This window comes from Aulostomus chinensis, chromosome 3 (assembly GCF_037954235.1).
Source record: "Aulostomus chinensis isolate RoL2024-O1b breed Wild chromosome 3, RoL_Achi_v1.0, whole genome shotgun sequence".
Lineage (NCBI taxonomy): Eukaryota > Metazoa > Chordata > Actinopteri > Syngnathiformes > Aulostomidae > Aulostomus > Aulostomus chinensis.
The window spans coordinates 19,306,025-19,324,041 of NC_141322.1; the positions used below are offsets into that span (position 1 = coordinate 19,306,025).

The window sequence follows — 18,017 nt, forward strand, 5'->3', positions numbered from 1 at the left end:
CTGCATTCATTTAAATGTTCACGCGCTGGACCAGATGCGCTAATAAGTAGAACAAATGTAGTTGGAGAGCAGCCCCAAGGTGATTGCTTAATGTTTACACTCCAATTAATACAATCCGCCCCTCTAGAGTCATGCCTCTAATTACCAAAATAAAGCCTTCATTTCTGTTTATAATCCCCAGTTTGGGGAGGACACCGTGCGTGGAGAGTGGACATGAGGAGGAAGAGGAGGCGCGCCCCCGTCTGTCTCTGAGGAATAGGCTGTCCGCTCCAGCTGCGTCAATAACCACCGATCAAATGTAGAATATAGGAGACCCATAGGAAGTCTGGCGGGGGAGAGCTTCAGTATAAAATGACGCTTTCATCAATTCAAGGATGGCGTATTAAAAGCGGAGTGACTTTATTTATGTGTAGCTATCATTTCTCCGAATTGTCCCGTGCTTGCCACGTTTTGTAACTGCACGCACTTTGGCTCTCTGACGTCAATTTTATTTCCAGTAAACTGTTGTTCTATATGAGCATCAGCTGTAAACTTTCAGGCCTGCGGGTTTTATTTTGAAAACCGTGATCGGAACACGCTACTCTGGGGGTGTGTGACTTGGCTGTGTTTGGTTGTTACATCGGAGAGAGTGGTGAAAGAACAGGGGCAAATGTGCGCGTCGGCGGTGAGGGAGGGAGGACAGCGAGTGCGCAAATAGTGCAGACAGTCAGGCACATCGGCAGCGGCAGCAGCGGCACCAGCGCCTCTTCCTGATCCTGAGCTCCCGTGTCTTCAGATGCCAATCCTCTGTGTCCACATCTGATTGAGATTTCACTGCCGGCTGAAGTGTCCTGAAGCCTCCGCTAACCATCACCTCCCACCACACACTTTCTCTGGAGCTCGGTTATTCTTAGCTCAGCTGCGGGAGACTGTCCTTCCGGCCCTTCTCTCATTTATCCCAGTTTCTTGAATATTTAATGGAAAATGGCGATCTGCGCCCAGTCGTACGGTATTTTCTTCCTCTTCACAATCCAAACTGTACTTATCATATGCGTCTCCACGCCGACCGCCGGGACCCACCTCTTCCCCCAGCACTACACGTAAGTACCCTGCGCAGTTTGTGGGGGGGGTAAACCGGGATGCGGAGCGCGGAAGTAGGACAGGTGGCCCCGAGTATCGCCTGCCCATGCAGCGCTGTTTACCTTGAGATGAGCCGCTGTTCCTGCTGCTGAAACACGGACGCAGCTTCCGTTGCTGCCCATGAGTCTCGCTCTTACGTGTTGTTATTATTGTTGTTGTTTGGCAGTGGCATTTCACACCCAAAGCCGTTTACAACCGGTCATACAGGGGGCATGCACAGGTGCCACCGGCGAGCGGTAATTCATTGGAACACATCAGGGGGAAAAAAAAAAATCCAGCGTTTCCGTCACTGCCTGGTAGAGAATATCACATCTACGCGCGATAAGGAAGCTGGAGCCAGTATATGAAGTCCTACTACCGTAGAAACGATGGAGAGGGTGTAAATAGACTCATAGTGAGAAGATATTGCAGGAGCACCATCCCTGAAGTCTTGCGTCTGTTTAGCCAATCTCCAAAACAACTTGGGACACAAAGAGCAACCTGGCTTCAAGATGAAGAAAAAAAGCTTTTTCTTTTTTCTACATGGCCCCAAAAGAGGCAGCACTCCTGTAAAGGAGCAGTTGAGGCACCTGAGTGTTTGTGTCTGCTGTGGCGGCGGGGACAGAGAGACTCGCTGCATCCAGCTGTGGGTTCAGAACCTAACAACAAACTATCAGACTTTTCAGTTTTGCTGTTGGAAGAGTTGTTTTCCAGTCAATTCAAAAGGTAATTTCTTTTAGAATGACCTGTGGTAACAAATTTCAACCTATTGTGATGGGCAGGGGCTGACAAGAGCGGAACACCTCTGCAGCAACATTGAACCACCTGTGCGTCACGGTGCCGTCCAAATAGGAACTTTAAAGAAAAAAAGAAGGCATCACTTCAATTAAAATGACATCTTTAGCCTTTACAATTATGAGTGCAACACCTTAGAACACACGTCCTCACAATGTTCCTGATGGTGATGCGATGATGTAGCCTGCAGTCATGACGGGCAGGTTCACAGGGGTGACTGCACACCTCCTGCCCCTCTGAATTCTCCAGAGCTTCCTATATTCCCGGTGGCCAAGGTGACTTTCAAAGGAAAATCAGTTATCCTTCCTGGTGATTGACTTCACACTACGATTAGTTGCACCGTTTTATTTGGTCATCTGAGTTCAATATAGAAACGCCATGTGGGTAATTAATCTAGTGTTTCAATTTAAAATCATATTTACTGTATGAATAGCTGTTCTATAATCTAGCAGCCAGTGATTAAATGCCGTATTAGTAACCCCGCAGCAATCTCCACTTTCCTCTCATCTTCATCTGATATTTTCTAACCATATATAATAATATCAACACCAGCGCTTCCTACGGCTTGGTAGTGTTTTGGCAGATACAGATAAGAGAGTTTGGCTTTAAATATTTCTTACGCTATTCAGGTTTATTCTGGGTGTATTTTTGTCACCTACATCACTGTGCTATTTGTCAGACATTGACAGTTATCTTATTGAAGTGCGTTCGGGGAGCTGCTGTGGCGTTCGCTGTGTGTGCAGGCTACACACACACGCACACACACACACACACACACAGAGGTGGTGCTTGTGTTGGTCTGGGGGTCCATGTGATTTGCTGGCATGTGTCCATAAGAAAGGTTAAATTGACCTCAAGTCAATTTTGACAGCAGTTGCAGGAAAGGCACTTATTACATACCAGGCAGCTGGTCTGGTTGTGTTCAGTGGTGTGCTGTAGTGTTTTTCTTTTATATAGTAACGTGTGTGTGTGTTCCCGTGCTATTACCATTAAATGTGGAGCAGACCCGTTCTAGTAACTGCAGTCTAAATGGACTAATGTACCATCTTCTCCAGGAAGGTGAAATATCCATACTTGCTGCAGTCCATATGAAGCTCCCAGCAGTTTCCGCTACATTTTGTTATTTCTCATGCTCAAAACTGTTCACCTGGAGATATTTCAGTGTAGAATGACCAGACCCGGTGCAGCAGAATCGCAAAGGTGTGCAGCTGACACCTCCCTGCTCATTTTGTGTCACATGTTCTGGTTTTCAATAATGTTGGACAAACGTAGAACACGGTGTGAACAGAGAGCATCTGTATGTGGCCGTGTTGTCTTTTACACAGGTTTTGCACTTTACTGCCATCAAGACAGTCCCTCAGTACATGATGATTAGAAAGCACGCCGGCGTCATAGAGTCATAGCAGTGACGCGGTATGGCATCATCGCCTGGCGTGATGCAGGCTGGATCTGGGCTGCTCCCCCTTTTTCAGAGATGTTGATTTGGCTCTGTGACTACAGTAGCTGACCGCTTCTTGGCAGAAGGACTTGAGCATCCAGCAAGTTTCTGCTGATAAAGGGTTACTAGTTGTGTGTATTTGGGACGAGTTGAATCAGAATTTTATTCCATCCAAAACATCTCTAAATATAGTATTAAAGTAACGTCAGACTGTGCCCAGGCTGGATGGTTGCCTTCTCACTTCCTTGCAGGGGGTTGTGAATATTTGTCTGAGTATTTGAATATCTTATTGATTAGGTCTGATTTTAGAACAGTTGATGTTGAGATAGGAAAGAGCTGCAGGGCTAGTGTGTACACATCCGTCTGAATAACTTGTAGATACATTGATTCTGAGCCATTTATTGTTATTATACAAGACTGAGTTATGTGTTATGTCTGAACGCAACCTCATATAAAGGATCAGCAACATGGAGAGCACATTATGACTTTGACCAAGTGTTTGAAGTCCCGTTTCGCCGTGTCTGATATCATGTTTATCCAGTACAAATCAAGATTACATGGTTTTCAGGATGTGTAACTGCTGTAGCATGATGTACTTCAGAGTGAAACGTAGGGAGGAATTTGATTGGATTGCTGAGGAATGGGCGTGTGCTGCTAGCGGAACCGTCGGGTAGAGAGAGATGAAGCTCCATACTACAGAGGCAGTCGTCTGTAAAATGCCCCGATATTAATTTCACTGTCCTCAACACGAATACCTTCCAGTGAGACCCGTAACCAGGGTAGTTTGGGGAAAGATTAAAGGAACCGAGACGCACAAATATACAGTTTTTGCTTGCTAGCTAAAGTAGCTTAGCCTGTTGACATTAGCTATGTGCAAGACTGAGTGATGGGTGGGTGCTATTGGAACAGGTTCACACATGCGTATGCAGGCACATGCCATGTTTTGTTTTACAGGAATAAATCAAAATGAATATAAAATTACGTATTTAGTTGAATATGCGAACAGAATGACTGAGGATCTGATCTCCATTCAAATGTATTTTTGCTTGACTTTTAAGTCAAACTGACAAAAAAAAAATGTTGTTTTATTTAATTTGTTTACAAATTAGATCCGTGAGCCACGATATAGCCATAGGACATTCTTGTCATGTTGCATAATCTTGCAGAGGTTACATCGTCTTGTTATTGCCGAACTATCATAGCAAAACGGAATATTTAACTCGCTCGCTGTCCTTAACGTGCTTGGTAATCAAGTCCATGTTTATCTACTTAATTCTTGTTAGAGAATACGGTCCACCTCCAGATGAGGCGGTATATTGAATGACACCACCGACAGTGGCGTTCTCCATGGTATTTACCCACAGTATAAGTACCTCTAATCTCTATGGCCTGCAACCTAGATGAGCACCTATGGGAGATTTTCAGCGCCCACAATCATCTTATATCTTACATCATACTCATATAGTGTGTGTGTGTGTGTGTGTGTGTATTTGTGTAAATTGCATATTAATAAAGTTGCATAAGACTTTCTGACTCAGGGACAGAGCTGTTGTCTATTAGCATCAGTATCTGTGTGTTCTGCTCTGCTCTCACTGTAAGGTTGTTTTCATTTCCTATTGAGGTGACCTTTTCCCAGTCAGCGGCCTCTCCCCAGCGGTCCTGCCCTGCACTCTCGTTCTGGAAGCCCCTCTTACTTTCCCTTAATCTTGTCCCTATAAACGGAGCGAGTGCGCACACACACACACACACACACTCAGTTGCTGCCGGTGTGTTTGCTATGCTGTTACTCTCCTGACAAAGCCCAGTGTAGCTCGGCGAACAGTACTGTCACTGCCTGGCAGATTTGTTCAATTTAATAAATCTCTTCTCCCTCTTGTCTTCTGAGCAAATCTGACATTTAAAGATGACATTTGTCTTTGTCATCATATTAAAAGACAAACGACTCTGTTGTGTTGTGCTGTTGCCGCTCATGTCGTAGCTATCTGCAGAGCTGCCGAAAGGAAAAGGTTGGCACCAGCTGCCTCGGAAACATATGACAGGAATGTATTCATCTGATTGCTGTGATTGCTTCATTTTGTTTCATTTTTTTTCATTCCCTCACCAAGAATCTCTCGTCGGCCGAGCTCGTGGGTTGTTCAGCTTGTATTCAGGTTGCCGCTGCTTTCCAATGATCTAGTGAAAATCTTGATCCATTAAGTCATTTGTTGCTTGCTGCGAGATAAAGAGTGATGAGCTCTAGCCGTTTGATCTCTTAATTCCAAACTTGGCACTGTCTGACGGAGATCAACTCCTGCTTAGGGTGCACTTCTGTCAAACCTGAGCAGTTTTATTGCAGAGCCGCTGATCCTAGCCGAGCCAAGATGGGCACGTTCATTGCCAGTCTTGCCAGCGCTGACCGGATATATGCAAGAGGTGATGAGGGGAAAAGGAGCTGATGAATAACCCAGACAGACATTAGCAGAGATGGGACAGGGATACTTCCAGATAACGATCCGAGAGTGGGACGAGTCTGGCAGGAAAAGAGCTCCAGAAAGACGTGGGGGGAGACTTTCTCTGTCTCGCACACTGCTACAAACACGCTCACTCACAGGCCAAGAATGACATGACATGAACATGACATGTTCAGGTGATAATGTGAAGCGGTGCAGATTGAAAATGTCACTTTTTTTTTTTCCAGAATGATTCACTGGGCTGGACGCATCGAGAAGGAGCTGGAAAAGGTTCTGCAGCACGTCACTGGAACTCAGCAGATGAGATTGGTAAGTTGACGTCACACTCCCGCCCTGCATTATTAATCAGCAGGAATTCTCTGGGTGAAGTTGTACAACACAAGCTCCCGTGTGTGTGTGTGTGTGTGTGTGTGTGTGTGTGTGTGTGTGTGTGTGTGAGAGAGCTATGGTAGTTGGGTTGGGTTCTCTGAGATAATAGAACTGTTGGATAATTTCACCTTTTTGCTTGAGGAAATCTGTATTTTTGTCTGAACTAAATGTTGTTTTCCTGCTCACTTTTGGATGACCTCATCAACCAACCAACCCTCCATGAGGTTTAAAGTAAAGCTACACTGAAAAAAAGCTGAATATTTTGACCAGAAAATGGCACCCCACCTTTTTTTTACTAAAATTTGTAACACTAGATGACCTCTTAAAATGAGTGTCATGCATGAAACATGATCTTAAAATGTTAAATTCAAGAGCATCAGTTGCGTTCATCGATACTTTATCAACATACTTGCTGCTGTTAATCACTCAAAAGCCAATACACATTCAAAACATTTATAATGATGATGGAATAAGCAATTTAGATCATTAAAAAACAGCACAAATTGGTTTACTATTATTTGTCCCGATTCAGTTTTGAATTAAAAAAACAAAGTCAGCTCATTAAAAATGGTCGCCACTGGTCATGTTCAGTATTGGCAGGTAATTTCATGGGAACTTCCAGTAACTGCATTTACCTTGTCAAATAAAGACAGTTTGTATTCTCGTTCACACATATGCATGCAAGCATTTTGTAATACACATTTTGAAAATGACAATTTTGACTATTTGTCAAATTTTATTGGAACTTTTAATAACTTTTTTTGGGATAAACAACCAAAAATTGAAGCATTCAGTCAAACTCTGTTCAATTTATCCCCCGAATCACTTCAGGCGTCTATATCATCTAAACTTGCCTGACTGGTTGTAGTCCTTGGGTTCATGTACAGTGAACAGTACAATGCCAATAATCTGTGCGTGTGATTGTAGAATGTAGAGTGCAGTTAAATATGATATAAACATTTCCGTTCCTCCAATGGAGTGGTTCTAACTCTTGTGAGAAAATAAAAGTAAAACCTCTCAGTTTTCACTTTCTACAGGAAATTTAAGCAAAATTTCCAGATATGAACCTGAAGCTTATTTATTTGCTACTGTGGCTTATGACACCACTGAGGAGCCATCAGACTGAGCAGGAGGTGGTCTATAATCAGAACCTCACTGACCTGCCATTAGTATATTGAAAGGCTGCCAGCTGCTGAGACGCAGCAGGTGGGGCGCTTCTGTACACACATGAAGGTGCATTTTAAGATATTTTAAGATGTAGGCCCGTGTTCCTGTGTGTTTTGCACAATGCTGCAATACAACCGACCGCAGACGTGCTCTTGAGAACCTCGACCGTGACTTGCGTGTCAGATCAGATCACTTTGTTACATTGTGAAATAACCAAGGCCTCAAGTCTAAACATTATAACAGGAGAAGAAAGATTTTCTCGCTGCCCCCCTCAGGCAGCATCGCTCTTTTCCTTTCTTTTCTTTCTTCCTTTTGTCTGAGTGTTAAGTTACTAGCAGTGCTCATTGCACTATTTGTTACATGCACGTCCAGTTAATGAACCAATATGACTCATCAGTCTACTAAGGTGAGTAATACGCATTTGACCGGCAGCACACGCTGCTTCAAACCCACGGAGGAATTTTACTTTTGTATTGCTTGAGAGGAAAACAAAACGAGAAACCATCGATGCGTGAGGGCCATTGTGTTGAATATGTCGGTTGTTTGTATTTGCATGGTTGTATTCGGCCGTGCGTAACACGTGTGGGTCTTGTGGTAGAGCAGATGGTTGAGCGGAGTGTGATTGACACTGTTTCATCATGTTGCTGCCTTGTGCGCATGTTCGCGGTGCTTCCAGGGTTTGTAATGCACCCTGAGATAAATGCTTCATTATTGCTGTATGGGTGAGTGTGATTCATCCAGCTGGTGTGGCGCCTGTGGCGTCTTTAATGGTAGCAGTAACAGTGGTTAGTGTGACGGTTGTTAGCACGGTGGCGACATTGATGGGTCCCAGAGAGAGGGACATGAGTCGACAGAGATCCTGCTGGCGGAGAGGTTAATGACCATTACTGGATATCAGGCAGATACTCCAAGATGAGAACAGCTGGATTTTGGAAATGGATGGATGGATGGATGTTCTGATCTAAGTTGAAGGGTCACTGTGTTCACCACAGTGACAAACAGTGTCCTGTACATCTGGTCTTGACATCCCTTTCACATGCTTTATTCTGGATATACTGTATGATGCAGTTTGTTTTTTATTTTTAATTTTACTTGTTTTTTTTCAATAAACTTATTGACATTTCGGTATGTTAAATATTTGAAAATAGAATTAAATGTCTGTAAAGATGTCCTCTAGCTCAGGACGAGGCCAGATGAACTGCTGACTGACTAACACTGGAAACACGCCGGAGACGTGTGCGGTGCATAACACAGTACTGCCGTTTTTACACAACCACACTGGTTCCGCTTGCTCTATGTACCCAGCATCACCAATGGAGCTGTGTTTCCATGGAGATTCTGGAGGACTTCATCATCACAAGGAAAGAAAAATAAAGACACGTCTCGCGCTGATGAGCGTTCTGGCGCAATGAACGTGTTGAGCATATCTGCTCCAGCTGATTGCGTTGATTATTGACTGTGGCAACCGTCGTGTCTTATGTTTCAAAACCAAACGCATTAAGTTAATTGATCATTAGGTAAAGAAACCGAGCAAATATCTCCACTGAGTGGAGAATGCTTTGATTTTTTTTTGTGTTAGATGTCATTTAGATGTCTATCGGTTCACAGTGCTAACTTCCCTGTGAGTAAATAAACGGTCTGTTTTTTGGTTGTTTTTTTTTTATCCTTAAATTGCTTTTGATAATATGGAGATCTGGGAAGTTTGGTTGTTGACATGGTTAAATGATCAGTGGTCTTATTGTACGTTCTGATTCACACTACAAGTTTAAGCTGAGCTCAATGAAGACAGTCTCTGAAAACAACAACAAAAAAAACAACCCTTGAGTGTTTCTCAGTGATTTGGGACCTGGTGTTGGGTGCCCATATGACTGCATGCATGTGTGTGTGCTGGCCTAACTGTGTGTGCAGATGGCATGTGAGGACATTTATCATGGCCCTAAACAGGAGTCGTCACAGGGTGTGCTAAATGGCCCAGCATGCCTAGAAAAGCCATTTTCTAAATGGATGCCTCTCTATACGTGTGTCTGATAGAAATCTTCCCAGGGCTATGCTGGCTCGTAACAAGATTGCCTCCCTTCGCGCCCCTTTCTACTTCATGCACAGTTTATCCTCATAGACAAAACATTTAAAGCGTGCGCCAATATTTTTTAACTTTGTCTAACAAAGAACAAGACAAAGAAGTTGATGATATGGTGTCTGTTCACTTCGTCTTGGTTGAGAGTTCGTTTTCGCAGCAATAGTGAAAGAGAGAAAAAGCCATGACGAGGCGGCAGAGACGATAGTTTCATACATCATGTGGGATGTAATATAGCTTGATGAGTTTTGCATACTGAAACACATGCGCTTCAAAAAACTACAAGATATTCCGCCGATGTCTGGTCAAGATGTTATTCCTCCCCCGGGGGGAGGGGAGTGACAGAAATGAAGATAGAGGGTGAGTAATGTACAGGAGGAGTTGGAAGTTTACAATGGAAGAGTGTAGAGCAGAGATAGACGTGGCGAGTGGGCGGTTTTAGAGCGTAGGAGGAGGGTTTTTTCGAGAGAGAAAAGATGAAGAATGGCTTGACAATTCCGATGGATGTTCAGGCGCTTCTATGTGTGTGTATATTTAGCGTTGAACGGCGTTAGATGGATGAAATGACAGTGGGGAAGGTTGAGAATTGGTAAATGTAAATGTGAGCAGATGGATGTTTATCGTCCTTATCCTCCTCATTATCCTGTGTGCTGCTGTGCTTGATGTGTTACAGTACGTGATGATGAGATGCAGCATTGGACACAGCTTTGTTTCCTTATCCTCAGGCTTCAGAGCCCTTTGAACAGATACACATACGCCTACAGTGATGGTATATCAGAGGTACAGACAGACAATAATATTACGTCCTTATTAATACAGCAGGTATAATAATACACGCTGGCTGTACTCACTGTTAGTGATGCTCTTGTGCTTCCAGAAAAAAAATAAAAAATTTCAATGACCACAAAATATTTATGTGTATATATTTGGTTGTGGAAAAATGGCTGACTGTATTCTTCTGTATTCTGTAGTTTCACCAGAAGTATCTTGGTGTAATTATGGGCCTTGATGTGACACCTCAGTTAGATTGATTCCGGCACATTCCCTATCGGTGCAAGTCCTGCAGGGCTGGTGTTCATCCACAGCCACGAAAACGCTCTACTCTCCCCCTTGGCTACAGGATATGTGATTGAAATATTGGCAGTCTGTGGCAAGGCGAAAGGAAGCCTGTTAAAAAGTCCAACTTTGCCAATATTCACACGCCTGTGTCTCAGGCCGGGTCATGCTTAGACCCAGGTGACGCGATACCAGTTAAGAATTGCAGCAAATGGTTTTGAAATCTTTTATATGTAACCCTTTGTGGTGCAGGTGGTTCCAGTGAGTTTCAATAGGGCCTGAGCAGTTTTATTTTCAGGTTTTGCATCATATGTGCATTGATGCTGGTGTGTTGGGTGTGCTAGCAGGTTGTGTTATAATCTGTACTGCAAATCCTTCCTGTCTTCTTAAAGTTTTGCTCTACTAACTTCTCGGTGGTAAAGCCTGCAGCTTGAAGATGGTGCGCTAGTTTAAGCAGCAGTAAGCAGGCTGTGACTGGTCCTGGAATACAGTGGAATCATTGGAGTTTACCGCAAGACTAAGATAACAGGGAAGCTGAGACAAATGACCAGCCGCACGAGTGTGTTCAGAATGGCCGGGTTAGGAAGCGACATCTCCGACCCAACATTGTTCAAAATAACTGCATTTAGTGACCAAATGTTTTGTCATTGCAACGTGTGTCAGTCAACACAAGATATCTAAATATTCAGCCTTTCTTACCACAAAGGCAAATGAGGTTTCTGCGTCTTTCCTTTCAAACAACTGTGAGGACTTGTAAAAATGACTGACAGTTGTGAGTTCAGCAAATGTCTCCATAGCAACGTTCAGAGACGTTGCTAATACACTCTGGGATTGTGGGTAGTGTAGTAACTTTATAAAATTGCAAATAGGAGCTGTGAACCAGCGGTGTGTAATGCCGTCGTTTCAACCCACTCGGTCGTGGTGAGTTGACCTTGAATGGTAACAACATTACGGCTGATAATCATCTTCTGTGCAGAGAATGTGAATGAGATTTCACTTCCAGAATCAAGGTGGGCGGTCACTGCTGCGCTTCCCGTGGGGGAAGCAGTATTCATGATCTTCATGATGATATTAAGACTCTCCAGTGTTCTTGGTAGTTTAAGTGTTGTTTGTTAATTAAGGAAGTCATTTTTCATTAAAGCGAAAGGTCTAAGTTTTAAAAAAGAAACATAAAAAATTCATTAATCTATTTGCAACAGTGGTGGAGAATTAAGGTTTTAATGGACAGTGTTTTTTAGAAACTTTTCACTTTTCAAGTTGATACGTTAAGAGCTACAAGTTGTCCCTCTTAGAAGTAATGGAGTAGAAGTATTAAGAAATACTCTGTTGAACTAAATTAAAATAGTCCCACGCACGCATTCCTCAGCTTCAGTGTAGTAAGTGTCTCAATGAACTCTTTCAAATTCATTTCACTAAGAAGAGTCTAATCAGCATGAATAATTTAGCGTGGAGCACACGACTGCTGCTACTACTGCTCAGTGCAGCCTGCTACTTTATAACCCGCCACACTCAAGATCCGTCTGCCCCGCCTCCACACCCTCCTCTTGCTTCTGGTGAAACTTGAGAACGGCACACATCCAGATCAATACACACACAACACACACACACACACACACACACACACATGAAAGCAGCACCACCACTGAAAGGGTGTGAGCATTCAGGGAAACAGACTTTAATTTTAGAAATATTTTTTGTCTTTCTGTCCCCTTTGCTTTGTGTGTCTCTCTTTGCTGACCAAATGCGGGTTCATCTCAGTTCAACATGGCGCTTCCAGTGTGTGTGTGTGTGTGTGTGTGTGTGTGTGTGAGTGTGAGCGCACATGCGCATGTGATGGAAGAGTTCCTCTTTGTCCCTCACTTAGCTGATGCCGCTGGTTGAGTTTGAGCTGTGCAGTTATGTGTCCATGACTTGAGGGAGGTGTTGAATGCAGGTTGAACACAATTCTAAATGTTTCTTCTTCAAACCGTCCTTCTGCTTCATGGATATAGAAGTTCGCTCACGGCCAAAGACAGCTAGCCTCAACAAACGGATATCTCCAAAGTGCACCGGCGGATTTACTCACTATCGCTGACGACTGAAATTTCCAATAATCTGTCACAAATGCCCAGCGCTGTATTAGACATCACCCTTGCTCTGGCTCCGCAACCTCCTCTCCTCCTCACTTCCCAGAGCTTCACATCTCTGCTTTTTGTCCCTCCCTCCCTGCCGGATTTATTACTGGACGATGACGTGAGAGAATCACAGCGCCATTAGTGTCTTGATTTAATAGCTGCTTCCTGTGGACAGTTTACAGGAAGCGTTGAATGTTTCTCCTCCCACTATAAGCAGTTACCTTTAAAGGATCGAGAGGGAGAGAGCGCTCAGGCCTCACCTCTCACTTCTCCCTCCCTGCCTCCCTCCCTCCCTCCCTCCATCTTCTGGCCTGGACCTTACACAACAGCAGCTTATCTGGCACTGTGAAACATCACAGGCTGTTTCTGCAGGATAGATAGTTTACGCTTCTTCTGTCTCTCTCTCTCTCTCTTGCTCTCTCTCTCTCTCTCTCTCTCTCTCGCAGCAGCATCATTACACATTTACTAAGTTCCTAATGTTAAGTTATTCTTATATAATCACTTCCATATTTACTGTATAACTCAACTACAACATCAATACAAATTGACATCTCATCATCTAGTGTACAGTCAGCATGCACACTATTTCCATATCAGAGACGACGCTGCCTCGTAGGGTCTTAAATATTTCAGACTCGGGAGAAACATTTTCCTCTGCAACGCGGAGCTGAGTCATCAGTGTCAGTTTTAATTATGGTTACATTTTTTTTAACTGTATGTGTGTGTGTGTGTGTGTTTCTTTCATGAGGACCCTCTGGTGTTTGCCTCCAGCACAGGCCTGCATACCGCTCCTGCAGTAGACTGAAACCAAACAGACTTCAGTTATTGCTGTTCGAAATGTTTATTTCTCATACGTAAGCAGATGTGAGACGCAAACAGACGACTGAAAAAAAAGAGAAGTTACATTTTTGTTGTTTTTAATGTAAATATTCAGGTCTCCGAACCTCACTGTTAAGTGCATGAGGAGGTCATCAGCGACTTGACTGTGTGCCACACGTGAATGTCTGTCGCTAGGGATAGAAAACACATGTGTCCCGTCAAGTCGAGTACGAGTGGCTCCGCCCTCCAAATGAACAGATTGATCCGAGGTTCCACTTTGAGACCAGTATTAGATCATTAGACTCCAGGTGCAAGACACTAAACTTGAAGCTGATATCTGATATTTTACAAACGATTATGGTCGATATTCACTGTCACTATATTAACTTTATAAAAACAATTTTAGTTATCAAAGATCAATATCAGCCAGTACCTATGACATTCCAATACTACCGTGCATCTCTACATTAGACTGATGAATCTTGATCAAAAGCTCAATCCAAAACTGGAAAATCTGCACCAAATACCTGCTAATCTGAATTAGGTGTCACTGGAGAAGATGCGAGAAGCTATGCTGCCATTGACAAGGAAACTCATTCTGGCCGGAAGACTGAAGGTTACAGCTTCCCCCTCGGACAAATGAAGCTCCGCATCTCCATTGTTGTAGCACTTCAACTCAGTCGCTCCATCGTTAGCGACGGCGGCTCGTAAATCTTCTAGCACGGTAATTAGCAGCAGCGTCTTTGAAGTTTATACCCAGACGAATGGTGACGATGCTGCTTATGACTTGACGGCAGAAATTAAACTCACCAAAAGATCAAGACTGTGGCTTTTGGAAAAGCTAAGATTGGATTTCCAATGCGGTCAGATAAGTTGTTCTCTTGCCAGGTACCAAGAATGTCTGATGCTCACTCGTTCGGATCACGAGGAACATTTGTCAGAAATAGATTCTATAGTTCTCCTTCGCTCTGTGCAGGCTGTATTTTTTAAATTATTATTAAACGGTGATATTTCCATGGAGACATTAGTCATTCAATGGCGTGAGAGCTCATCAGGGTCATTAATACTTAGACATGGTCTGTTAGCGATACACATTTATTTTGTTTGGAACCCTTGATGTAAACCAAATAATTCACTATTTGTGCTCCGCTATTAGCCTTGACTGTGTAGTAATGCCAAACAAACAAAAACATAATAACTGTTGATGTTTGAGGCGCATTAAACGAGCAGCAATCCGAACGTGAAACAGGAGCGGGAGCTGGTCAGCCCCATTACTCCCAGCTACAGACTCCCCCGAGCTCGCAGGAGAACAGAAGGGCACAAAAACCACAGTATTTATTTTTCTGGCTTTTTATTGGTTTTCTGACACAGGGGAAGGTTACAAGGATTTCTCAGCTGCCCAACGTGATGGCCTGGCACTGGTTGTTGGTGTTTAAATAAATGAAAATACATCTATCTGCAGAGAGCAGGCCTGCATGCAGATATCTCTGAGTTTGGTGTTAGAGGGAATTACTTGAAATAGCTATGCAGTAAAAATAGGAGTTTAGAAATACTAGAAACAGATTATTATAGATAGTGTCACTGCCCTGTCTCCAGTTTCATATTAGGCTTATTTTTTTATTCGTAATGGACGGCAAATATTCCCCCCAGCATGCAGACAAACTACGAATATTACATGTTCAAAGTTAGGTTTTATTTCCTCTGTCAGTGTGTGTTTTCTTGGCAAATCTTACTATGATTTATAAATGTTAAGAAAAATCATCTACAACTCAAAATATATGGTTGTTTTTAATCTGATCCCCACCATTGCTCAGTAAGGATAAATGTCATCTTTGATCACAGATAGTTTATTTAAAAACTGTCATGACAACTTAAGCAGATACGTCACTTTCATATAAAGTCTGCCTTGAAACAAAGTGTGTGTGTGTGTGTATGTTTGCGTCTGTGTGTGTGCGTTTGAATTTTTTTTTTTTTGGTGGAAATTTTAAAATCTCCCCCTCCAGTCAAGAGAGTGTTTTTCTTCTCCTTTCTACAGTTGAATGCAGGAGCGTACCAGAGTAGAATGATGGATGTGCAGAGTTTGTCACTAGAGGGCTGTTTTCTGATTCATTGGTCAAACAGTACATTTTCTCTGTGCTGTGGATTTTTGAGATGCGGCCGGTTGAGTATGATTTGTGACATCACAAATATTTTGGAAGACGATCCTGCTCCAAAAATTGAACATCCACTTGCAGAAGTGGACACGTCTTGTGTCCGGAGGTTCAACGTGAAATAAAAAAGCTGTACATTTATGTGATTAGGAATTTTGAACTATGGAGAAGAGAAGGTTTTGGATTATAATGTGGTGACTGTACTTGTTTCTTCTGCTTGAACAATGCCGGACGCACATCGTAGTATTTAATAAAATTATTTTGTATTTACACGAACCATCACAGAAAAATCCGCAGTGTATAGTAACAAACACCATAATAACAGAAAAATGATTAAGAAAATATTGATATTCTTCTTATTCCAAGTCTAATAACATATATGTTCACACTCATGATTCTTAATACAAATTTGATGTTTTTTTTCTCAAATTATACAGTCAAATGTGATAGCAAACACATGAACACAGTCATAACAAGGTATACAGTGAAAACTACTACTTAGACACAGTACTACATAGTACATGCTCCATTTAGCGATTTTTAGATAATTGTTGCTTGATGAATTCTGGGAAACCATCAGTGTTCATTAAAGGGAAGGCAGCTAACTGTAGCGTACGTGTCAGTGTGGGATTAGAGGTCTGCCAGCTGAAGCCTTGTCACAGGAAGATGCTCTATTTTGCTGACACGGCACATCTTTTCTCCTTGTCTCAGTTTGTGTACACTACTATTTGTCAAGTGTGCGGGTGCATGCTTGTGTAATTCCTAGACATCTTCTGTTTGATGTTTCAGAAAGCGCGTGACGAGTCTTCTTCGGCGCTATCTGTGCTTGACAGGGAGAAAAACTGGGTTCAGTTCCCTGAGTGAGTTGCAGCGGTAGCGTGGAGTGGTGCGATGCCCTAGAAAATTCCAGTTGTGAAGTGCTTTATTCAACCCACTGCAGAGGGGTGTGTGTGTGTGTGTGGGGGGGTGTGTGTATGTGTGAAGTGGTAGGTGTGATGCTGTTCTCTGTTGTGAACACAATATGTTAGTTTTTTAATGGCTGCTCTGGTGTTTGCATGTGAGGGAGAGAGTTTGGGCGTCCTCTTCTTGGTCTCCTCCTCCTCTTCCTCCTCCTCCACCTCCACCTGCTCGAGTCTGTGATTGATTTGTCACACTTCTGAATAACTAAGTGGCTTGCCTCAGCGGTGGGTGGTTCTGAGATACTGTGGAAGTCCTAGGAAAGTATTTTAATTTTTGATCATGTAGGCACTGAGGACTCTACTGCCATCTGAGACCGGTTTCCAGAAGGGCTACCTACCTCTTAATTCTGCTGATTCTATATAACGTTGTTTCTTCTCTCTCTGTCTTGCTGTGTGTGTGTGTGTGTGTATAAAATCTGGAAGAAAAAGCACCCCCCTCCAACCATCTATCCACCTCCCCCTTTGGCTTCGAGCTGGACTCACTCTCATCTCTGCCTCTGGCCCTTTTCCCAGGGCTCCGTTGTTTGATGGGATTTGTGCTCCGCCACTACAATTGCTGCGTTACAAATATACTCAGTCATGTGCAACATCAGAATTCACACAAATACCAGCCATGCCGTGTTTATATAACATTTATGTTTATGCAACAGCAAATATGTTTTTTAAGAAAAATGTAATGCCGCTTGGATTACGCTTTAATGAGCACATCTGCCAAGTCGCAACATCTTCATTCAGACTCCATCTCTACAACTGTCACTTATAACATATTTTATTTGTGTTTCATACAATATCCACTCTTGCTTCACAAAATCCAAGGGTAGCAGCTAAAGTGTGATTAAGGTTTTGTGTGGTTATTGAATAGCCAGAATCACAACCTGATTCAAGTTAGGAAAAAAAAATCGGTCCTGCTCAAATTTTGGAAGGTTCTTTGTTAACATTTAATTGAAACCACAATTTGATCGTAGCTTTAATCAGGGTTCTGTTCTTGATTTATTCTCAACTATGCATATTTTCTGGCTAAACCATCCATCCTGCCTTCCCGGTACAAAAACATTTACAAACACAAATTCTTCAATGTAGCATAAATACTTTTGCAAAAATTGATATGTCTTTAGTATGTTGCAGGATCACGTGTGTGAACATGTCGTCAGTCTAGATGTTGTGGTTGGCTCATTGTTGCAGCTTTACATCACACTGCTATTTAGACAGTGGCACTGTAATTATTATCCCTCGGCATCGATCTGTAGAAGGCATGCTCTGGAAAGGTGTAAATCTCAAGTCCGCGGCTCTTTGATTGTATGCGCAAATGTTTGATGGAGGCCTCTGATTAGTAAAGGCATAATCAATCAGACATATTTTGTATATGAGAGTTAAAATTTCATTCTATTATTGCTGTAAAGCTGCAGTATCTGCTTTACATAGGTATTGTGTGTGTAAGCCAGAAGTCAGTTTTTGCCTGGAGGCAGCTTAGCTTCTATTGTCATGTGGATGCGGATGCGGATGTCATGTGAGTGAATGTTTGGGGATG

General features: G+C 42.9%; 1 protein-coding gene across 3 annotated transcripts in view; it reads left to right on the plus strand.

Moving 5' to 3' along the window:
- Positions 1 to 626: 626 nt before the first annotated feature.
- cacna2d2a (calcium channel, voltage-dependent, alpha 2/delta subunit 2a) overlaps positions 627 to 18,017 on the plus strand; it is a 153,650-nt gene continuing 136,259 nt past the window's right edge. For all 3 annotated transcript variants that reach the window (XM_086199340.1, XM_086199341.1, XM_086199343.1), the window contains exons 1-2: positions 627 to 1,079; positions 6,009 to 6,090. In XM_086199340.1, the coding sequence (XP_086055466.1) occupies positions 964 to 1,079; positions 6,009 to 6,090 (198 nt within the window). In that variant the 5' untranslated portion in view covers positions 627 to 963. The remainder of the gene's footprint in view (positions 1,080 to 6,008; positions 6,091 to 18,017) is intronic.